The sequence below is a fragment of the Cricetulus griseus genome, chromosome 2 (assembly GCF_003668045.3).
Source record: "Cricetulus griseus strain 17A/GY chromosome 2, alternate assembly CriGri-PICRH-1.0, whole genome shotgun sequence".
Classification (NCBI taxonomy): Eukaryota; Metazoa; Chordata; class Mammalia; order Rodentia; family Cricetidae; genus Cricetulus; species Cricetulus griseus.
The window spans coordinates 24,471,018-24,495,627 of record NC_048595.1 but is presented as its reverse complement, the minus strand read 5'-3'; the positions used below and the strand labels follow the sequence as shown (position 1 = coordinate 24,495,627).

Genomic DNA, 24,610 nt, shown 5'->3' with positions numbered 1-24,610 from the left:
ATCATTCCATCAAGGGATTACTAATCTGTTCATTGTGTTGGAGCACCCCTGTTCTCATGTCTGGGCACGCCTTCATCGAGGCATGCAAGCATGTGCTTTTGTGACCTCCTGGGCATTCCTCCACTCAGTCAAGGTGACAGTTCAAGTTAACACAGCTCTCTACTCTAATCAACTTCCCCTTCTCTCATTGGCAGCAAAAGCCACTATAGTTTGAGTCAAGTTCTTCCCCAGGCATTTCTCTCCTCCAGCCAGAGAGCACCTCCTCATGAAAAGGAGCTCTGCTGCCAAGAGATGCAGGGCAAGAGACAGGATGCCACAGACAAAGCTCTGGAGCAGGAGGCAAGCACAGGACTCTAGGGGCAGAATGGTGCACACGAGTGGCTGTTCCTGCTGTCCCTGGACAAGGCCCACAGCCTGGGAGTAATGGAAAAGCAGTAAGCTAGGGCTGTAACTGCAGAAGACATGCCCGGGTCACCAATGAACCCTCAGGCTGAAGCTCTCCCCTCTTTCAACTACTTGACAACCCTTAAGATTATCTTCCGAGGCTTTGGCATTGTCCTCTTGGCTCTGTCCGCGCCTCTTGCTGAGCTATCCAGGGCTTTGTTTCTGACCCCTCCTCAGTCTCCCATGCAGGCTTTTTGGTCTGTCCTCCATTAAAAGGTGGGGCTACCAAGGTTGTCATCTCAGCATTCACCTCACTTCTGAATGAGATTGAATGGTTGTTAGCTTTGGTGGGGATGTCATGATCCTTTGCCCAGTTGCCAAAGTTCACAAATAATACTACCTGTAAAGCATACCCCTGCCTATTCCACACCCTCAATAATCTAGCAAAAGCCTGCTCTCCCTGGAGACAGAGCCAGGTCAGGCAGCATCCCAGGTGAGAAGAGGCTGATGCAGGGGTGTGGAATAGTAGGCAGGCTCACCTATCTTCTGTTCTGATTGCAGCAATCACCTGTGGACACCCAGGCAATCCAATCAACGGCCTCACTCAGGGCAGCCAATTCAACCTCAACGACGTGGTCAAGTTCATTTGCAACCCAGGATACATAGCTGAGGGAGCTGCTAGGTCCCAGTGCCTGGCCAGTGGACAGTGGAGTGACACGCTGCCCACCTGCAGAAGTGAGTCACCCTTCCTGTCCTGCTGTCTCCCCCATCACACTGTGAGCTTCCGCAGCCCAGAGGGACAAGCCATGGAATTCAGTCCCAGTGTTATTTCCCTAATGCAAGGAATCCTTGAGGCAGTGAAGAGTCACAAATGGAGCCGCTCAACAGTTGTGTGCCATTTCATCGTGGGTCATAGTTTATCTTGCTAGCCTTAGTTCATAGAACAAATAATTTATCATCATCATGCAATGCCACTCTGTGTGTGTCTGTGTGTGTATCTGTGTGTCTCTCCGTGTGTGTGTGTGTGTGTGTGTGTGTGTGTCTGTGTGTCTGTGTGTCTGTGTGTCTGTGTGTCTGTGTGTCTGTGTGTCTGTGTGCACAAAGGGTCTTCTCTCACATAAACAAGGAATTTAGGAACTGTATTGTCTCTGAGGAACATCTTGGTCTTTCCTCGTGGTTGCAAAACTGCTGCTGTGGCTCCTTTGTTTCCGCATCACTAGAGCTCTATTGATGAGGGAAATGTTTAAATAGCACAATTGGAATGAAAAACAAATGCAAACGAGCTTAAGAATTGTAAGGAAGAGCAGGGGTGGAAGGTGGGAGAGGAAACCAGAGAAGTAGCCTGGGCAGGGACTCTTCCCCTTCTGGTCCCACGTGGGTAATTCTAGACTGGCCTTGAAGGGCTTTTTTCAACAATACATCAGTAAAGTCTCAGAGACTCATCAAAGGCCAAACAAATACCTTAGGGTTAGGGAGCAGCCCAGCCGTTAAAGCCTCTGCCTGAGGAGCTTGAGGACCTGAGCTGGAACTCCAGAACCCACAAGCTTGCCCCCAGGGGCTCAATTCAGCCAGTCTAGCCTAACTGCTGAGCTCTAGCCAGTGGGAGGCCCAGTCTCAGAGGGTGTGGGCAATGTTCCTGAAGATGTGCACATGTACATACAAACACATATGTGCACATACATTGCACATGCATACACACATAGATATTTTTTAAAAAGTAGACATTACCTACGAAGCCACACCTGAGGTTGTCCTCTAACCTGTATATAACCTGTTTATAAATGGGCATGCAAGCACACACACACACACACACACACACACACACAGGAGAACAAAACCTTATATAGTAAAGCGGATATCTCACTTAACAGAAGGAAAACATGCCCATGCTTTTTCTGCCCACCTTATTCTATGAGTATGAAGTGTGTATGCAAGTGTTTAAAAGCCAAAGCACATAGTATGAGTTATGACAAATTTTATCATTATCCTAAACACTGATTTTGCATACAGCTTCTTTGGAAATCCTTGCTCCTTTTAAAGCCTGTTGAATCCTCCAGGATACTAATGCCTTTTGAAATACTCGTAAAAGTGACTAAAACAGTTTCAGAAGGAGACCAAGTGCTATTCAAACCAAGGCTGATGTTCACACCAGGTTGATATTCAAACCAGATGAGCTTTGGCAAGGAGCAACATTAAGCTAGGGGTCGGGCACAGAGGCAAGACAGCCATGCCCTTGAGGTATGCATGGGTAGAAATAAGTCAGCCCAGGGCAGCAGTCAGCACTGGAAGCCTAAGGGAGAAAGACTGAGTGCGCTAGGAGGGGAGGCAGGCTCCTCAGGGGAGGTGATGGCCACCTGGATATGGAGGATGAACCCATGGCCAGCTGACCAAGGCAGAGCAGAAGGACCGCAGCCTCATGACCAGGCCAGCCTCCTGCTCAGGATCCCCTCTGTCATCGAGCTGAATATCCTCACATCCGGACTTAGTGTCTCGCTGTCACTTTCAATCACAGTCATCAACTGTACAGATCCTGGGCACCAAGAGAACAGCGTCCGGCAGGTCCATGCCAACGGCCCCCACAGGTTCAGCTTTGGGACCACTGTGTCCTACCAGTGCAGCCACGGCTTCTACCTCCTGGGCACACCTGCGCTTAGCTGCCAGGGAGATGGCACCTGGGACCGGCCCCGCCCACAGTGTCTCTGTAAGTAGATCCACTTGCTTTGAGTAACTGATGGAGGACATATCACAGACATACATATGTCCAAGTGTGTGCACAAGGGTATTATGCCTCTACAGCATTCTGGCTGTTCCTTGGACATCAGGGCCCTTCTTGGGGCCCTCTTGCAGAGATGCCCATGCTAATTCACATATGCTCTTCCTGGACAGGGAGTGTTCCCTATCCTCTCTGGTACTTCCATGAACCCTTGAAACCTTTGAGGGTCCCTCCCTGCAGAGCTGGCTGTGTAGCGAGACACCGCATCTTCATTTTACCCCTTTCCAGCTTTTCCAGAAAGATAACATGTACTTGTCATCTTTCTTGTTGCTGTGATATAATATTTGACAAATGCAACCTAGGAAGGGAGGATTTGTTTTGGATCACAGTCTGAGGGTACAGTTCACTGTGGCAGAGATGTCACAGCATCCATAGAGGAAGCAAAAAGTGATGAATGCTGGTATCAACTCATTTTCTGCTTTTCTATTTAGTCGAGGACCCTAGCCAGTGGAATGTCACCACCACATTTAGAATGGGTTTTTTTATTTATTTATTTATTTTACTTGACCCAGTCCAGAAACTCCCTTACAGACATGCCCAGAGGCTGTCTTCTAGGTAATTCTAGATCTTGCCAAGTTCTAATTAATTTTTACCACCACACAAAACATGAAACCCTTTCCTCGGGAGGACTGAAGCAAAACTGCCAGCCTGTCTGGAGGCCAGTATCCAGGTCAACTTGGACGCTAACTCCAGCATTGGCCCTGAACAAGCCACGCAGCTATGGAGAAGCCTGCTACCCTCCCAGAGTCATGGCTTCTTCAGCTTTGATAATGAGGGGGATACTTGGGATGTGTATAGTGAAAATCAAAAGCGTCATGGGGTGGGACCCACACTGTTAGAAAAGGCTTTCATAATCCAAGCCTGCCAAACACAACAGGGAAGCACCCCCACTGTGTCACTTAGCAACTGAGCGCTTTCTTTTGGTCCTCATGGAAGGGTGTCCCATACATTCTGTGGAACCCTTAAGTACTCTCATTCATGGGGTCCATTGTCACTCTTGACAATGTATTTCTTTCTGATCTGTGTTACCATTTTACCTTTGAATAGAGTTCCCTTCCTTGCTACTATGAAAAAAGAAAAAGAAATGAGGGGATAACCATCTCACGGGGTTGGTTGTTCAAAGGCTGCATGGGTAGGTAAATCCACAGAGCACTCTTTACTCTCTGGCACGTGAGGCTTCTCCATATGGATAGCATTATTCATTGCTATTAGGAAAAGTTACAGGGACAATATGGAGAAAAACACAGCCAGAGGAGGGACTCGAGCCCTGACACTGGTTGCTAGCCTCTCTGATGAAATGAGCGGTGCCTTTGGGTCTCTGCACTCTGGCTGCTGAAGGGGAATCCTGTGGGTTACTACCTCCCCGTGTCCCTAACAGAGGCAAAGATGCACTCCTGAAGGGTTAATGGCTACTGAGTTGTGACCATCCCCAGGGCACCTGTCTTCCTTCGTGAGTCCTCCAGTCTGGGTGACTTTATTCAAAGACTGTCTAGGTGTAGTAGTAGAACGGTTTTCCAGCCTCACTGCCAATATTTCCCTTGCCTGAGGACCCCTGACATGGACATCCAGGCCCACGTATGAATGATAAGTTATTTGGACTTTTAAATGGACAACTGTCTGCACATGGTGTGCCAGCCAAGGTTTGGAGACTTTAGTGGCTTCCGATCAAATAAGGGGTATTCTGGCCTTTTTTCCTTCTCAGCATCAGTGACCTGCCTTGTGCTCTGTTTGGATATAAGCTATGGTAATTGTGAGGGTCCTCCTACCTCACCTCAATATCCAATCAAAGCCATGATCCTATCCTCTGAAACAGCTTCATGGTAGCCTCATCTCGATCATTCCTCCACAGAGCAACCAGTGTGATCCTGACACAGCACAAACCAAGTCATGTCCCTCGGGTGCTTCCTGTTATGCTTAGAATAAAGTCAGTACCTTACACCATGACCTGGCTTCTGGCACCACCCCCATGTCCTCATCCACTCTTCCCTGGTTCATCTACTGTGTTCAGCTGCTGTGGTTTGGGTATGAAAAGTCCCGCACAGACTCATGGGCTGGAACACCGAGTCTCCAGCTAGTAGTGCTGTTAGGCAATGCTGTGAAAGCTCTAAGAGGTGGAACATCCCTACAAGAAACAGGCCACTGGGTACAAGCCTTGGTGATTTGTAGACCAGTCCTGCTTCCTGTCTGCTCTCTACTCCCTGACTTCAGACAGACTGCCTCCACCCTTCCCCACCGTGATGGACTGTATCCCCTCAACCTGAACCAAAGTAAACCCTACTCCCTCAAGTTGCTTCTTGCCAGGTATTTGGTCACAAAAACAAGGAAAGAAGTGAAGATACACACCAAATTCATTCTGGCCTCATCCTTGTACATGTCATGTTCCTTCCTTAATGTTCTTGCCCCAGCCCACACAGCCCCGACCTGTCATCTCAGAGAGACCATTCTTGACCACCCTAGTTAAAAGTAGTCCCCTCGGCTTGCCCTTTCTTAGCTTTGTCTCTTATCGTCTACTCCTTTTTTAGCCTCCCTTTCCCATTATAGGATCTAAGAGTGCATGAACTTTATTCCCTAGACACATAGGCCAGGGCCCTATCACATAATAAACACTCAATAAACGAGGTGCATTGACTAAGAAGGGTGTTGTTGACCTGTAAAGGGGAAGCTAAGCCCAGTGCTAGCACCCTAACCTGTGCATCTCAGTTCTGAGACCTTAATTTTATCACTGGTCATCACAGTTATGCTTCGATGCTTCAGGCAAAAGAATTTGTAGAGTTGGGGGGGGCGTGTTGGGAACAGTTGATGAGGCAACTTTAATGAAAATGAAAACAGCCCTGGAAGGATGGCTCCTTTCTTGCCTTGTGTGTTCTGTGTGTACCATCTTGGATCCACCCTGTGGCGGGGAGGGAACGGGGAGAGATGAGCAGGAGGAACCAACGTTACTGCATACCTGCTATGTGCTGCACAGGTATTATTATTCTTTGCTTCCAACTTAGAAGCAGTGTAATGAATTGGGCAAGCTTCATCTGCTGGTGCCTGATGCATGAGCCAGAAGGATGTTCATTCCCACAGATACCATGGTTTCCACCCATTCCTGGCTTCCCACAGCAAGCATATGTGAAGTGAGGGTGGCCTGTGCCTAACAGAGCTGAGAGGTTTGCTCTCTTCCCACAGTGGTGTCCTGTGGCCATCCTGGCTCTCCACCTCATGCCCAGATGTCTGGAGACAGCTACATAGTGGGGTCCGTTGTGCGTTACAGCTGCACAGGAAAGCGGACGCTGGTGGGAAATGCCACCCGCATGTGTGGACTGGATGGACACTGGACAGGCTCCCTCCCCCACTGCTCAGGTATGTAGTATGGTGTGCAGGGGGCTGGAGGGGCACCGGCTGGTGGGAGCATAGTCCGTGAACATACATCCCATCTTTCATAAGACAGCACCTCCAGAAGGGACTCCGAGGGTACTTCAGCCCTTCATCAGTTCTGACTGAGTCCAAACAGCCAACAGCCAAGGGCACTGCTTGATGATGTCCATCTGGACCTTTAGTTATATCTAGAAATCTGAGTCCATGTGCTCCTGGGGATGACAATCCAGGTCCAGGCCTACGTAGCCCTGTGATCTTTTCTCCCCTGTTTCAGACTCTCTGGGCCCCAATCTGTCTCATTCTCAATCATCAGTACCTAATTTTACTTGTCTCATGTCCTGACTGCCTCCTGGGATAGTCACTGAGACGCTAGTCCCCAGGAATGTCCTTCTACTGACTTCTAATCACTAGTCCCCAGGCGAACCCTGGCATGTTACTGAAGCAGCAGATGCAGCCAGCACCAAAGATCCCATGTCCACATTTCCTAAACCAGAAATTCATCCGTAATGTCTTACAATAGAACAAAACATCTGAAAGTGAATTGTACCAATAACAGAAACCATGGGGCTAAAACTACAGAGGTGAGTCTTCTTTGGGGTAAGCCTACATGGCACCACCGAAGAAGGCCTCCAGGGGGCAGATGCTCTGTAGCCTGAGATTCCCCCAGGGAGCCTGTCTTCCCATTACCAACCCTTAGCCCTTCCAGTCCCTTCCTAGGGATAGAGATCTCAGTCTCCCAATCACAAAGAGCCCCATCTCTGTTGTAATTTAAGAAAAGCCATGTACGAAAGAAAGATGCCATGAGACAGGGTTCAAGCAGAGGATTTGTTTGTTTGTTTGTTTGTTTGTTTGTTTTATTAGGGAAAGGGATCATAAAAGGGGGAAAGGGAGCCAGGTGTTGGTGATGCACGCCTTTAATCCCAGCACTTGGGAGGCAGAGGCAGGCAGATCTCTGTAAGTTCAAGGCTACCCTGGTCTCCAGAAGGAGCTCCAGGACAGCCTACAAAGCTACAGAGAAACCCTGTCTCAAGAAAAAGGGTGAGGAGGGGAGTGGGGAGACCAGCCTCTACAGAGAGGAGCAACACACACACACACACACACACACACACACACATACACACACACACACCACACACACACACACACACACCAGACAGATTAAAACACGTTTAAAGTAATAGAAGACAAAGGCAAGAATCAAGTTCAGGCTGAGGTGTTGGACGGTAAAACTGAGGTGAAGAGTTTGAGGTTGAATCCTGTCAGCACTAAAAAATCCCCCAGAGATGTTCTTACAGGAAAGAAATGGGGTGAGGTGGTTGTTCAAGGGTGGTTAAGGTTGGTGCTTCAGGGGGTAGAAATTAAGAGGAAGGGACTGCTTGGGAGGCAAAAGAATGGTGGGCATCTGAGCTAAGACCCAGAGTGATGCTGAGGATGGAGAGGGCACCGTTGGTCAGCTGGTACGGGAGGAGATGAGTCGAGAGGGAGGCGCAGGAGATGTGGCAGCCTGGACCACTGGAGCTTCCCTTCCTGTGTGGCTCCCGAGGACTTCCCAAGGATCTGATCTGTGTGCTCTGACGAGTGGTGGTGAGGTAGAACACTGATTCTGACATCTTGCTCCTCTGTGGGGCTCTGTAGTGTGTCTCCATACATGGAACCTGGTTCCCTCAGACTCTGCCTGCTGGTGTCTGCCCTCCCTCACCTCACCTCCTGAACACTTAAGCTGTAATTAGTGCAGACACTGTGGGCTGGGCACAGTCCTTTATCACCTCCATCATCCACAGGGTTCATGGTTTCGTCCTTAACACCATATCTCTTTCTCTTCCCCAGAACTCAGCTCCATTTGCATCCATTTAAGAACAAACAATAAAATTCCCTCAATGTTTGCTGGGTTCTCCTTTCACAGGGACCAGCACAGGGGTTTGTGGTGACCCAGGGATCCCAGCCCATGGCATCCGTCTAGGGGACAGCTTTGCCGCAGGCAGCCTGATGCGATTCAGTTGTGAAGCTGGCCACGTACTCCGAGGATCCTCAGAGCGAACATGCCAAGCCAATGGCTCATGGAGCGGGTCTCAGCCTGAATGTGGAGGTAATGTATGTGACCCTCCTGCCTCTCCCCCTGCCTTGCCCAGCACGCCTGCTCCCAGTCATGCCCCAGATGCCCACCCTGGTGGACAGTGGACATCAACAGGCAGCTCATGGCCACTTTTATTAGTGATCCAAAGATAAATATGCTCTCCCCTCATGTAAAAGAGGAAAAGCTAAAGAAGTTTAAATAACACAATATATTGTTAATTTTCCCTGTAGTTTAATTCAGCAATCATGTGCTAAATGTTATGGACTGTGTTAGAGACACAAGGGTGATCAGAACAGACACACTGTGTGGTCTGCACACCCGCATCCTCCCAAAATTCATATAGCGTGAACTCTCATCACCATGATAGTGGGTTCTCTGGGAAGGTACCAGGTCATGAGGGTAAGCCCTCATGTCAAGCTCTCATGAAAGGGAACAGAGAACACCCTGCCCTTCCTACTGTATGAGGACACAGTGAGATGCCACCAGCACAAACCAGAAGGAAGATTCTTGCCAGATGTGGAACTTACAGGCCTCTTCATCTTGGGGCTCTCGGCCTCTGAAACAGAAAGTGAAACTTCAGTGTTTCAAAGCTGCCTGATTTAGAGTTGTGTTACAGAGGCCTGGATAGACTAAGACACATATCTTGGTCAATCAGAGCTTGCAAGCCAATTCAGATTAAGGTTGTAATATGGGCCTCGGGGATGTCTTCCAAGGCAGCACCAACAGGGAAAGCCACTCCTAAATATCTGGGGAGAGAATTCTATCTTAAAATATCTCTTTCCAAAATCTGTTTACAACTGTCTGTGTGTCTGTCTCTTTCTGACTCTCTCCATCTCTCACCGTCTCTCTCTGACTCTTTTCTTTCTATAAAGCAAAGCTCTGAACTGCCCTAGTTCAGAGCAAGTGTTAATAGCTTTGAATGAGGTTGAACAAGAAAACTGAGGAGGGGATGACGTGACTTGACTATGTAGGAAGCTGGGGTAGCGACAGGAACACATGCCACTGCCAAGCAGCGCTGAGAACTCATGTGGACTGGAGTCAGCCATTCATTGTAGAAGCAGTCAGCGCCAGACGGTCCAACCATGTGACCATGTGACCAGTCACAGAGTGCTCTGGAGTCAGGAGTGAAGCTTCTCCAAGCAGTTGAGACAGCAGTTGAGACAGTGGAGCAAGGCGGGTGGGGCAGAGAGGACGGGGCAAAAGGGGCTTGGCAGTGGTTAATTTGAGCATCTAAGCTGACCAAGGAAGGGGTGGGTTCATAGGTAGAGTAGGAGCCAGTAAAAAAGTGGTGGAATCCACAGATCCTAGGATCAGACCAAAGATCACCAGAGAACTGGTTCTGAGGGACCTCCTTGGAGAGAAGAGGCAGCAGACAGGACACACACTGACAGGTCACTGAGAGGAACGACCAGGGGATCAGAAAATAAAGAAGATAGGAACGTTGGAACCAGGAGGTCTTACACAAGCTATGTCTTAGCCAAGCAAGTTTAGTAAGAACTATAGCATCTTAAATACAGTTTTCTGGGGAAGAAATGGGACAGGGTAAGAGGAAAGCCATCTGCAACAGGATAAAGTCGGCAGAGAGCCAATCAAGCAATGTTGCATGAGGGGAACACACAATTTCTCAAGTGCATTACAAAAGAGTGATCAGTGGCCCTGGAACTGATAACCATATCCCCTTAGAGGGGAAAAGTTGAGTTCTCAGGATGAACTTACAGCTCCCCCAAGACCCCGGCCCAGGTCATTACTGGCCTTGCCAAGTATATTCCTGGTTTTAGACAGATGTTCATTCTCCATACATCTGGGCCTCAGGGAAAGCCTTGGGTTGCCTGGCTCCCAACAGAAACAATGTTGATGTTATTATACAAAGCTATTATATATGAAATGTAAAATAGAGACAAATAGTAATTATTTATTATCATCAAGAGCCAAGGTTTTCAGCATATAAAAATAAAGAAGTGGGGGCCATGGAGATTGCTTCACAGGTAGGAATGCTTGTGATACAAATAGAAGGGGCTGAGTTCAAATCCCCAGCACCCACATTTAAAAAGAATAGCCAGGTATAGCTATATACATTTAATGCCACTGCTTCAGGGAGCAGAGAAAGGAAGATTGCTATGTCTTGCTGACCACCAACCTAGATCCAGGTTCAGCAAGAGACCCTGCCTCAAAGTTATAAGGTAGAGAATGATAGAGTGGGTTACCCAACATCGTCCTCTGGCCTCTGTAGATATGCAAGGGACACGTGCTGGTGTGTGCACACAGATGTGCACATCACACACACACACACACACACACACACACACACACACACACACACACACACACTTCTTAAAAACTTTTCTATTTTCAAAGAAGTTAAGGCAGACTTCTAATCCCAAAGTTGGACTGGCAGTGTCACTATACTCTCTTGACATATTTTCTATTCAAAAAGTTATCTATGCAGCCCAAACATCTAGAATCAATGACTGTCTGGCCATGATGTGGTCCCTTAGTGCCCACGTTGTGGTCTCTAAACCTATCCTCCATGAAAAGGATCCAGGTTCTTTGGAGAAATGTTGCAGAGCTAGGTCAGGGAATATACAAGATAAGCCCAGAATATCCCATCTCTCCAGCAAGGAACCCTTTGGGGTCATGTGACAAAAACCCAGGGGCCATATTGAAGAAGCTCCCCTGGACCAAAGGTGGGACAGCTTGAATGCCAACAGGAACAGCAGCCATGGATGCTGATATGCTAAGTATATTTAAATCCAGGGGTTCAAATGGTCCTAAATAAACTCACCTTTGAAGAATGCTAGGAAACAAAACTTGTTAAATTCTTATGCCTAATTTTTAAAACTGAGGGGTGAAAAAGTCTAGCGTTGTGCTAACCTTTCTTCATGTGCTGTATAACAAGCTAAGCCAGTATCTGCTGCTGGGGACTAGGGCTGCGGTAGTTCGTTTGTAGAGTTCTAGCTTCTGGCTTTCTCCCCTGCTTTAAACTTCCCTTTCTGTGGATACCAAAGACTCAATAAACAGATCAACCAGAAAGAGAAACATGGTGTAGAATGGGGGCAGTGGGAAGTCAGGAAATACCCAGGAAATGAGGGAGGGGAAACCATGATCAGAATATATTGTATGAAAATAACTTTATTTTCAATTAAAAAAATAAAAGATCTGCCAGATTGAGAGTCCCATTAGCCAGAATCCTGGAGAAGCGTCTAGAAGGGACTTTATGTAAACATCATCACAGATGGTAGGAGTGTGGAATTAGAATGAGGGCTGGGAGGTGGCTCGGTCAGTGAAATGCCTGCCGTGCAAGCCTGAGGGCCTGAGTTCTGAACTTTAGCACCCCTGTAGAAATGGGCATGGTGACTTGTGCTTAGAGCCTTAGTGCTGGGAGAAGGAGGAGGCAGAGATAGGCGGATCCCTGGAGCCCATCGGCCAGCCAGCCTAGCCAACTGATGAACTCAGATTCAGTGAGAGACTCTATCTATAAATAAATAAATAAATAAATAAATAAATAAATAAATAAGATGGAGAGTGATCAAAAAAGAGACGTGACGTCCTCCACTCACCTCCACACACGTGTTCACACATGTACAGGCACACTTGCACAAAAGAACACACACATACAAGTAAGATCATTTTAGAAGAAAAATCTATTACAGATCTGTCCTTTTCTATGACACGATCAGACACAAAATCATATATGTCCTCATCTTCGGGGTCCTATGTGGGTCTTTGTCTCAGGCAGCTTTGATCCTGGGGAATAATGATTTCTTTTGTTTCCCCAGTGATCTCATGTGGGAACCCGGGAACTCCAAGCAACGCCCGAGTGGTGTTCAGTGATGGTCTAGTGTTCTCCAGTTCCATTGTCTATGAGTGTCGTGAAGGCTATTATGCCACAGGCCTGCTCAGCCGACACTGCTCGGTCAATGGCACCTGGACAGGCAGCGACCCAGAGTGCACAGGTGAGAGCCAGGCCCCCTGGGCTCTGTGGTAAATGATAGTTCAGAGCACCCAGTCCCTCCCAAATGAATGAAGCTGTCAGTGGGGGTCTGGAGGAAATGGTTGGAGTAGGAACATAAGCCAGAATGCAAGTTTACACTCAAATAGCCTCTGTGTATTGAGCATGTTCTATGTGGCAGCCATGGAACTAAGTGATTCATCTCCCATGCAAATGGTGCCAGAGTCTCACCAAAACCCTATGAGGTAGCATTGGGTACCTACTCTCTGAGGAATGTGTTTTAATAACAAATTGGTAATACATTTAATATTTAACAATAAAAATTAATACATTAATAATCATATATAATTGCATACAGTTATTATAAATTGATAGTTATTTATTATATGCCAAAATATATAATATTACATATATGTGAATGACAGCTAAAGTTCAGAGAGGTTAATCAATATATCAGCCATTATTTAGGTTCTAGCCCATTCCTTGGGCTTTCTCTTTCCTTTCAGGACAAAGACTCAGGGCTGTCATACTCTCTCCACTTTGAAGCTGTCACCACCCACCATCTTTATGTCTTGCCCTTCCTCAGACCCATCTCCACCCCAGCCCAGCTCCTGAGCATGGTATCTGCCTAGCACCCCCCTTCCTAGACCCTCCCACAGTACCCCGGAGCCTTTTCCTTAGAAGGCCAAGTACTGTGGGACCCAGGGGAGGAAAGAGATGGACTGAGTAACCCTGGCATTCTTCCTTTCAAAGTCAGCTCTGTGAGTTCAGACTTCATCAGAAATTGCATATTAAATTCACAGATACATGCATACATACAGGTCATACCTGTCTCAATACCAAAACAGAGACGTGATTCTTGCATTAGATCCTAAGACCCTGATTCTGGGCCATTTCGGTCTGAAAAAGTCTTCTAGAAAGACTGCCATGAGATACGCTGCATCCCTGGGCAAACTGCCTTTTTGATCCATTAATAAAAACATCTTAGGTTCCTCAGTCTAAGACTTCACCTGCTTTAGGAAAAAAGTTGTGTGGCCCTTCCTCTCAAAGGAGTGGGTTTGACTAAGAAAGGAGGCCACAGTGCAGATGGATGGCACACATAGTATAGACATGGACAGTGGGCCTGTGGGTCAGCTGATGCAGGGAAATTTGGCTGCGCCCATTGTTGCCCAGGGCTTGGCTGGTCTGACAATTCCTTCTTGGGTGGGTGCAGGAGTGATGGAGATGGACCAAGATGCTGGAGACACACAGGTGTGGGATAGAAGTGACCAGTGCTGTGTCTCTCTTACTCTAGTCATAAACTGCGGTGATCCTGGAATTCCAGCCAATGGCATCCGGCTGGGCAATGACTTCCGGTACAACAAAACTGTGACATACCAGTGTGTCCCTGGCCACATGATGGAATCACACAGAGTATCTGTGCTAAGCTGCACCAAGGACCGGACATGGAATGGTACCAAGCCAGTTTGCAAAGGTACATCTGGAGGCTGAGGATGTGGATGGGGACCAAAGAAGATACAGAAGTAGGCATTAGCCTTAAACATCCAGAAGGGAGGGGTGGCATCACAGCAGAGTTGTGCAAGATGAAGACTGGTCCTGTGCAGTGATTGTCAGGAAGTTGGAAGATACTGAGACAAGGTCTGAGCCTCAAGCATCCTGGAGGGCTATGTGATGGGAGAACAGAGGTGTTATATATGAGATGATGTGACGGGAGAGAGAACAGAGGTGTTATATATGAGATGATGTGACGGGAGAATAGAAGTGCTATATATATATAGTGCTATATATATATATATATGATAATATATATATATATATATATATATATATATATGATGTGATGTGAGAACAAGAGTGTTATATGTGAGATGGGTCAGTGTAAAGTAAAAGATCAGAGGGGCCACAGAGCCCTTCTAGTTTCTGCTTGGCCCAGACTCCAGTTGATTCCGGATAGCTGGTGGTACTGGTGACAGTAATCAGGCTGGCTTCCTCACGACAGTCCCAGAACTCAGCTTCCTCTGCTCTCCCCACAGCTATCATGTGCAAACCTCCTCAGCTCATCCCTAATGGGAAAGTGGTGGGGTCTGACTTCATGTGGGGCTCTAGTGTGAGCTATGCCTGCCTGGAGGGGTACCAGCTCTCCTTGCCTGCCGTGCTCACCTGTGAGGGAAATGGATCCTGGACCGGAGAGCTGCCTCAGTGCTTCCGTGAGTGACTGACTCCTAAGGGTCATTCCCCCCTCTCAATGGCACACATGTATACACAGAGCTCTGTGTATACACAGAAAACATAGAGTCATTAGCCCCCACCCCCAAAGCAGAGGTCTTTCTCAAGACACCATTAAAGCAGGAGGGAAAATTAAGGGAAGAAATTGAGAATATTTTAATGGAAGCCTGAACTCAACACCAGCTGAAGTCACAGTAGAAACAAATGAAGTTAGAGGTAACAGCAGTGTCCTCTAACCTGAAGGGTTGTTCGCCAAGTGGGACAAGTACCCAAGGATGTGAGGCCATCCCATGTCAGAGACAAGTCTCTCTTCATAGAAAGATGTGCTGGGGACTCTAGCTTTCTGTCAAGAGACTATCCATTGTCCATCTGGCCCAGCTGTGTTCTGATGAGCTCCAGTCCATTCCAGGACTCAGGTTTCCTGGGTTCCGAAAGAAGTGGGCTGCAGGATTCTATATGCACGACATGAGTGGGCTTTGGAAAATTCATTCCATCTTCATGCTGCACACAAAAGTAGGGTTTACCAGTTGTTCTCCTACTGTTATCCCTAAGAAATAGTCTACATACCCTGGCCACTGTTAAGTACCTGTGAAATTTTCTTTACTTTGGGAATTGCCACCATGGTTAGGATCAATAGCTCAGAAAAAAAATATGAAAAAACAGGGATGTTGTTTATGGTTAACACCTATGTCATTTTCAAGACACTAAGGAGACATATGCCAGGGCACAGCCTCAGGGTTGTCTGGACTCAACTTTGTTTTTCCTACCAAAACAAAGGTCTGAATTGCCTTTGTATAGTCATTATGAAGGGTGGGGTCTGGCTCAGTAGCAAAGTGCATGCATAATAAATATGGCATTCTGGTTTCCATCCCCAATGCACAAAAAACAACAATGAATTATAGTCATTGTTCAAAAAGCAACAAAAACTGTACTGTAGCTGGGGAAATAACTCACTCACTAAAGTAATTGCCTTGCAAGCATAGGAACCGGAGTTTGATCCCCAGAACCCACATTTTAGACAAAAAGGTGAGTGTGTTGGCAAGAATTTGTAATTCCAGTACTGGGGAGGCAGAAATAGACAAACCCCCCTGAGCTTGCTGGTCAGCCAGCTTAGCATGCTCGGCAGGGTCCAGGCCAATGAGAGACCCTGTCACAAAAAACAAGGTGGACTACACCTGAAGAATGACAGCCGAAGTTGTCCTCTGGCTTTCACTTGCACATACTAGAAGCTCGCAAGTGCACACACTCCCCACTCTTGCACACACACACACACACACACACACACACACACACACACACACACGTACACTATTTAAAAAAACATAAAGGAAAGAAATAAAACTTTCCAAACATAATCATAGTTATAATGAGATATGTTCAAGTTCTTATAAATGGAATTGGATCCTTACACATTATTTCATGACCTGTATTTATTGGCCAGCCACCAAGAACTTCCCAAGAGTCTGAGTCAGTCAATACATACTGATCTGTGCACCATCATTTTTAATGGCTTTTAAAACATTTTTAAAGATTTACTTTTTATGTGTGGGGAGGGAGCGGGGATTTGCCAGTGGTAGTGAACCACCTGACCTGGTTACTGGAAACCAAACTGAGGTCCTCTTGGAGAGCAACATGTGCTCTTAATCACTAAACCATCTCTCCAGACCCCATTTTTGACGGCTTTAAAGAGCTCCTTGTTGTGTATTCCCAAATTGGTTTAACCTTCTCCTATTAGTGAAGAAATAGGGTTATCTCCAAGTCAAGCATGTTAAAGCAACTAAGTAATAAAAATACCTAAAAACAGCATTTCTTCGCTCTTGTTCTAGAAGTGAGTGTGCTGGGCCAAAGGGAAGGCACTCTGTACTTCCTGACATGAATTGCCAAAATGCCTTCTAGAAAGAGTGTCAACTTACAAAACAGACAGTTATGAGGATGCTTTCTTTTCCTTTTTCTCCCCCAACCCCCTCCTTTTAAAAGATTTACTTATTTATTATGTATACTGTGTTCTGCCAGCATGTATGCCTACATGCCAGAAGAGGGCACCTTATCTTATAGATGGCTGTGAGCCACTATGTGGTTGTTGGGAATTGAACTCAGGACCTCTGGAAGCACAAGCAGCCAGTGCTCTTAACCTCTGAGTATTCTCTCCAGCCCTATTCCCCTCCCCCATCCCTTATAGTTTTCTTGGTTGTTCACAATTGTCCACGATGATCATAAATTACCCAACATTACCATAAAGGTGGAACTGAAGAATAGCAGGCAACTATTTATATCTAGTTTATTTGCCCCTTGTTCCTAAGAAAAGTAGGGAGGGTACAAACCACTTGTTTGATGGGAGTGGGAGTCCTTAAAAAGCAGAGAAATCTTTGGTCCTTTTCCACAAACTTTGCGGTATGTGTGTAAGTGCAGCAGCAAAGGTGGCCAGCTAGAGTCACCCATTATTCAGCCATCTAAAGGACAGCTCCAAACTCCCTCTTTGCCTGGCCCCAGGGCCACCAAACACACTGTCAGATTCAGCCTTCAGTGGAGCACAGAAGAGAAGAGCTGGGAAATAAATTGTGGCATCCTATAGAAGTGGAGATAGACTTACAGGCGTAAATTATTTAACGATTGAAATCATGTGGGCATTGACTTTGCAACTGTGCACGGTGTATACAAGTGATGGAAACCAGAGGACATGTCTGAAAATGAAGAGAATGTTCTAGATGGTTTGTTTGTTTTGTGAGGCTGGAGCTCAGTCATACAGCCTCACCCAGGCTAGGCACACACGCCCTACCACTGAGCTATAAGCCCCATCCACCTCAATGTCCAAACTTCCTGTAATGTCACTCCATTAATCAGAAGAGGTTAGTAAGCTCCCTTAGTGCAAGGATGAGAGGAAGCTTGTGGCCACACATAGCAAGAGACCCCAAGCACTTCCCCAGGCATGCTCCAGTTTCCAGGGTTCAAGTAAACCCAGAGCAAAACACTACAAAAAAAAAAAGCTAGGTGGGGAGAAGGGGAGGTTCTAGAAAGCATCGTGGACCCACCTTTATCTCTTGCCTTTCCAGCTGTGTTCTGCGGAGACCCAGGGGTCCCACCTCGAGGGAGGAGAGAAGACCGTGGTTTCTCCTATAGGTCATCTGTGTCCTACTCCTGCCATCCCCCTCTGGTGCTGGTGGGCTCCCCACGGAGGTTTTGCCAGTCAGACGGGACGTGGAGTGGCACCCAGCCCAGCTGCATAGGTAAGAGGGGCTGGAGGCGGTGCCTGCTGGTGGGCCGCTGTGATGGGGGGTTGAGTGATGGCTCCACTTCCCTGTCTTCGCGGTCTCACTCATGGTGGAGAAGGAGTCCTTCCCTGAACTTCTCGGAGCAGAGTGATGGACAGCGAGAGCTAATGTACCAGGGAATTCAATGGCAGCTCAGATCTCTGAGACAGTGGAAAGGTTAGAAGGTGGGGTCAGGAGGAAGCTCTGGTCTCTTCCATTGACCCCCAGATCGGAACAAGGTGAGTGGTGAAAACGCCAGTGACCATGTGGTCTGCTTCTTTGTTTTTGGTCATCCAGATCCCACACTGACCACGTGTGCAGATCCCGGCATGCCACAGTTCGGGATACAGAACAGCTCCCAGGGCTATCAGGTATGAGCTCAAATCAGCCTTTCTGTCCCCTGTCCCTCCCTTCCACTGTCAGCACCAGAGGCCCTGGGAGCAGCACAGGAAGGACAGACCTCAGAAAGGGAAGAAGGAAGTGCTCCATAGAACATCCTTCAGAAATGGAAGGTGCCAGTGTCCATCAGCCAGGCTGATATGGAAGGTGGCAGTAGGTGGAGCCATGAACAGTTCCCAGGAACCCCAGGGTTGGGGCAGGATGTTTGCAGAAATACCAAAATAAACAAGACAACCACACTCCAACCGCAAACAAGACTCACTAGGGCAGTGGGTGCCAGCAGAGCTAGGCATGAGGCATCTGCCCAAGCGCCTTCCCATCTGCATGTAGGTCCTACTCATCTGTCTCAGAATGAACCTTAGGCAGCCTGGATGGCACTGAGTAGACTACAGGAACCAGGGAGATCAGGGTATGCTCAGGTCAAGACAGTTAGCTGGGGCCCAACATGGGTCCTGAACTAACCTGGAGTGACAGACCAGGACCTGGTCAACTGGAGTAGTTTACTATCTCTATCTCTCCTGTTCTCACCCAAAACTATGAGCTGTCCCAGGTGCTAGGCATTCATAAGGCATGGAATGGCTGGGACACTGTTCTAAAGAGACTTCCTAGCAACAGTAACCATGAAAACTAGATTGCTTCTAAGAGCATGTCACATGGTACCATATAGAAGGATGTAAACGGGGAGAATTGCTGCTTCAGAAATGGGAGTCAGGGAAGAACCCTTCTAAAGGTGACATTTGAACTGTGGGCTTCATGACAAGAAAGCCAGCCCTATTCAGGACAGGGCCACATTTCTGATTGAGTAAATGTCCCATGTACAGGAGCGCTGAGGCAGAGAATGGATGAATAGAGCCAGGCCTGGGTGACAGACCAGTCAGGGTGGGCTGCAGTACAGAAAGTGAAGAGAGGGCCAGAGACCTAAGCGAGGTCTTAAAACATCTTGATGCTGACGGGGGAGGTTACACACACTCCACGGCTTGAAAGTTCCACTCATGGAAACATACCCCAAGAGACACCCTTGTGCCTGTCACCAAGCAACAAGAAGAAATGTGTTATGTTCATAGGATGGATTATTATAGAGCAGGCAACATGAATGAACCCCAGCTCTATGTGCCATGGGTGGGTCATAGAAACATACTATTGAATGGTAGAGATGCTATGAAGATTAAAACAGTACACATTCACCTATTTGTGCATGTCCATAATATGTGTGATAGAATTTCTATTGCAAGGCGAAGAAACTGAAAACACAAAACTCAAGATAGCAGTTACCTGAGAAGAGCTGAGGAATGGAGCAGGGAAGGGACTTATAGATGAGGCACCTGTGACCTCAGTATTCCAGCCCCCAGGTTGTGTGGTGGCTCTGTATCATGTCATGACTTTGGTAAAGACAAAGGCATGGTCGTCTTGCAGGGCCTGCCAATGTGTGTATTTCTGGATTCCATTCTGCTGTCAAAGGCAATGGCTCTGATGCACTATTTCAAAATGACACTCGGGCTGCTGAGTCAAGGACAGAAAACATGGAGGTTCAAAAAGAGAAGCATGAAGCGGGTAGTCAAGGGAGCCCCCTGCTATTGTGACTGGGTTGAAAGAGGGGGCAGCATTGTGGGAGAGCGAAGACAGTAGAGCCTTCAGGGTGCACTGTGTTCACTTTGTGCTTCCCTAGAGCTGAGGACCCATGATAGGATTGCGGGGTTGGGTGGAATCAGACTTAGCTTGCTGGTTTTGCTTTGGCTGACTAGGCAGATGGAGGTGGTCAATTTGTTGAATCAAATGAGGAAGCCTACGAGAACAGGCTGGGTGTGGAGGGAACCGGTGAAATGAAGAGCCCTGCCTTGAGTCTGAATCTGAGCTCGTAGGTATAAGGACCCATGAACAATGGAGCTGGGAGATGCTACAGTCTGAGTTGCATTGTGGGAAACTGACCTGTCCATTAAGCCAAATGGACAGAAGATGCCAGTGGAGCCAGACAGCCAGTGACTCTTGGAGGATAGAGGTGAGGACACAGCCAAACGGAGAAGCAGAGAGAGGGCAACAGTTCTCTCTGACAGACTTTTCCAAAGCCCAGATTCTTCAGGGGCCACCACCACTAAGAGGACAGATCTCCAATTCTTAGAATGTAGAGTTTCATAGAAGAAAGGGACGCAGAAGTGATCGTTTAATTTTGCACAGTTCTTTGCATTTTGTAAAATGCTTTCAACTCCACCATCACACTTGAATATCACAGATTCCCGGTGTCATACTGGCACAGCAACCACCCTCCTCTTTGTGTCCAGGGAGACTGAGGTCTAGTCTTCCATCTAAGGGGGAAATGGGTGACCCAATTCTGCACACCTTATCAATGTGACATGCCCAGTAAGGGCACTATCTGACCACAAGGCATACTTGCAACTGTCCCAGGGGACCAATAAAACTCAGCCAGAGAAGCTTCATGATGCAAACACAGGCAACAGCCTGAGTTGGCGTTCTCTCCTGGGAAGTGAGTGACTGGTTGCCTATGAAGCACTGCCAGTTGGAAGATGACATGGGGGCCTTATGTTCTGGCCGTAGGTTGGAAGCACGGTGCTCTTCCGTTGTCAGAAAGGTTACCTGCTTCAGGGCTCCACCACCAGGACCTGCCTTCCCAACCTGACCTGGAGTGGAACCCCACCCGACTGTGTCCGTGAGTGCCACCCTCACCTGATGCCACACTTCACCCACTGGTCCAGGCTGGCGTGGTGGGACGTGCTCCCATTAAGACCAGTGTTGATCTCTCTGTAGTACATGCATGTTGGGACCTCAAGGATGTTTCTGCATCCTGGAATTCGAAGGCCATCCCTATGCCTTAGCAAAGAACAAGCAATAGAGACCCAGTGAGAACAAAGAACCAGGGAGGCAGGGTCATTGCAGACATTGGGTTCATTTTCTCAGAGTTGCTGACTGAGGTTCCCTGTGACTGACTAAGCCATCATGCTAGGATATTCCTAGAGACCTAGAGTGTGGGTTTGCAAAGAGGTAAAGGAGGGGGAGCCAGGCATTAAAGGGCAGAGATGGAAAGGAACAGAGTTCTATATAGGGATAGGGTATGGAGAAGAAGCCCCTCAAATGTATCTGTCCCATAATATTCAAATCCCAGATTTCTTGGGCCTCACGTTGTCTTTGTTCCCACTTAGCCCACCACTGCAAGCAGCCAGAGACACCCACACATGCCAACGTCGGGGCACTGGACCTGCCATCCATGGGTTACACACTCATCTACTCCTGCCAAGAGGGCTTCTCCCTCAGAGGTGGCTCTGAGCATCGCACCTGCAAAGCTGATGGCAGTTGGACAGGCAAGCCACCAGTCTGCCTGGGTGAGCAAACCTCTCTAAGGCGGAAGCAGGGAAGGAAGGGCTGGCAGGCACTGTAATAAGACCAGGAGGAGGACAAACCCTACTTCTGATTGAAGTGTTACAGAGACAGGAGACCACTTCAGAACAGCTCACACAAACCTGTGTTGAATCCACCACCTGCCTCCACTTAAGCAAACACACGCCATCCATTCACTTAAGCAAGTACACACTGTAGCTGGACACTTTTTTCTGTCTTGTCCAGTCCCACTGGACTGGTTTCTCTCCCACCCAACGGTCCCCAAGGCCATTTATAAAATAATCACTCTGAGGCTTAATATTAGTTACAAACGGTTTGGCCTATTAGCTCAGGCTTATTATTAACTAGCTCTTATAACTTAAATTAACCCATTTTTATTATTTTATATATTGCCACATAATCATGGCATTACCTCACATCTTGCTTCTCAAGCAGTTGCTGGAATCTCCCAGACTCCACTTTCTTTTTTTTCCCTGTATCTTTGTTTGGATTTTTTGCCTGGCTCTATTCTGCCTGGCTATTGGCCAAATCAGCAATAACAATAAAACATAGTCACAGCCTACAGAAGGGCATCCCACATCAGCACACCACACTGTCCCACCCAGCTCCTTCTACCTGGCTGGAAGAATGCATGTCTTTATCACCTCCTCCAGGTAATCTTATTGTCACTCACCTGATCTGGCCACAGCGTGCTCAGGGGTGAAAGACACAACTCTGTCCTAAAGGAATTCACAGTAAGGCACGTTGTCACGTTACAGGCATGATATGTGACCCAGGGGCCCTGCCAAGAGTCTCCAGGCCCGTGAGGGTAGAAGTGGGAAGAAAGACAGTTTGGGAAGAAAGAGAAAACACTGCGAGGATTGGGTGTGGGCTAGAGAGCTGAGAGAAAAGCCCCAGAGCACTGGCCACCAGCACCGTGCCCTTTGTGGGTCATTTACACCACACCCACCTCTCCTATGTTTGTATGGGGAAGGAAGGCTTTTCTGAGCATGCTCTTTTGGTTGTGTGAAGCCCAGGCAGCAGGGGCTTCTAGTCTATCTCTGGCAGCTGCCTCTTCCGTACACTAGCCTTGATGTAGCTTCCTGAAGACTCCGTTCTCCTAACACAGCTGGTATTTTAAAATATTGCCATGTTCACATGCCACCATGTATTGTGTCACTGCCATACATGGAAGACAGAAATAAAGAATGCTGGAGATGATGCTGGTCACCATGTCTGGATCAGTGGAGTGGCCCCTTGAGGAGTCAGGAGATGCTCTGAGTGATGGAATTGAGGAGGAGGGGAGGGAGAAGCCAGGGAAGACTTCCTGGAAAATGTCATGTATGATGCATGGTATGCTGTATGTTTGTGGTGGGGGTGTATGGTGTGTAAGTCTGTGATGTCTGGTGTGCGTGTGTGTGTGTGTGTGTGTGTGTGTGTGTGTGTGTGTGTGTGGTACATGGTGTGAGCTATGTGTAGTACGTGGTAAGTGTGAGACAGTGAGATTGTGCGGGCTATATAGTGTGTAGTGTGTAATGTATGTGATATGTGGTATGAGGTATGTGTGACAGAGATATGGTGTGGGGTATATGATGTGGTATATGTATGTGTTTGTATATGATGTGATGTGAGGTGTGTGTGTGTATGATATACAGTGTGTGTGTGTGTGTGTGTGTGTGGTATGTGGTATGAGGTGTGTGTGTGTGTGTGTGTGTGTGTGTGTGGTATGTGGTATGAGGTGTGTGTGTGTGTGTGTGTGTGTGTGTGTGTATGGTATATGTGTAGCATAAGATGTGTGTGCATAGTATGTGCTGTGAGGTATGTGTGGTATATGGCGTAGTACATGGTATATGTGTGGCATGTGTGTATGGTACATGACATGTAGTATGTGTGTTCACACTAATGACAGATAGGTTGACTGCATGTCTTGGACCCTGTAAACAGTGCTGCAGTAAACACAGGCATAAGGCTCATTCATCTCCAGCACACTGGTTTCAGTTCCTTTCGGTGTGTACCAGTAGTGAATTTGCTGGGTCATAGAATTCTATTTTTAGTTGTTCTTAACTATTTTGAGATGTTCTTATTTAATACAGTTGTTCTTACTTAATACAATAACAGCCACATAAGCATATCCATCTTAATGCCTCGCCTGATGCTGCAGTACCTGTGACTGATGTGTTTGAGTCCCTCATTTTTCTGTGTATTGTGCTATTCTGGGATGCTTCTGTAACATCACCAGACCCATTGTTGTCCTGGTAGGAGAAGAGGAGTCCAAAGCAAGACCTCAGTGAACACATTCCCCCAGCCTCAGAAAGAAAGCCACCATTGTTTTCCTACAGAATGTGGACCAGACACTGACTCTGTTTTTTTCCCATTCCCTTTCCCCAGCAGAGGCCCCGCCCAGTGGAAGACCCGTCAACACTGTTCGAGAACCTCCACTCACCCAAGCCTCAGGTAGGCAGAGTCCAGATCTCTGACTCATGAAACCGGAGCTGTCTCTGCTTTGCCATTAGCCAGTTTCAGGCACATAGGTCCCGCAGCATGGGAAGGAATGGAAACCCTCTGTAGACACCAGACAGTTCCCTGCCAACTCCTAAGCCAGGCTGACTTCAGGAGGAGTGACCCTTACAGGGAAGCTTCAGCAGAAGAGGAAGCCAAGGTCCCTAGAGGAGTGTCCAGAGCCCCAGACTCTGGAACCACTGGGTACCATAGCCCTTCTTGGCACAACACCACCAGCATGTGGTAACGAACCCAGAGACCTAGGAAATGCTCAGGGAGCTTCCCGGAAGTAGGGACCTCTTTAAGACAGGTACTGTGCCTTTAAGAGTGTCCCATCCAGAACTGGGCACAGACCCACGGGTGCAGTTTGA

General features: G+C 47.6%; 1 protein-coding gene across 1 annotated transcript in view; it reads left to right on the top strand.

Annotated features, from left to right (window-relative positions):
• Window positions 1-24,610, top strand: part of Csmd2 (CUB and Sushi multiple domains 2) — a 552,860-nt gene that overhangs the window by 519,062 nt on the left and 9,188 nt on the right. Inside the window, exons 54-65 of the mRNA XM_035438911.1 lie at window positions 946-1,119; window positions 2,897-3,085; window positions 6,329-6,502; window positions 8,421-8,603; window positions 12,368-12,544; window positions 13,835-14,014; window positions 14,574-14,747; window positions 17,817-17,990; window positions 18,312-18,385; window positions 20,964-21,075; window positions 21,566-21,745; window positions 24,132-24,194. Of these exons, the coding sequence (XP_035294802.1) occupies window positions 946-1,119; window positions 2,897-3,085; window positions 6,329-6,502; window positions 8,421-8,603; window positions 12,368-12,544; window positions 13,835-14,014; window positions 14,574-14,747; window positions 17,817-17,990; window positions 18,312-18,385; window positions 20,964-21,075; window positions 21,566-21,745; window positions 24,132-24,194 (1,854 nt within the window). The remainder of the gene's footprint in view (window positions 1-945; window positions 1,120-2,896; window positions 3,086-6,328; window positions 6,503-8,420; window positions 8,604-12,367; window positions 12,545-13,834; window positions 14,015-14,573; window positions 14,748-17,816; window positions 17,991-18,311; window positions 18,386-20,963; window positions 21,076-21,565; window positions 21,746-24,131; window positions 24,195-24,610) is intronic.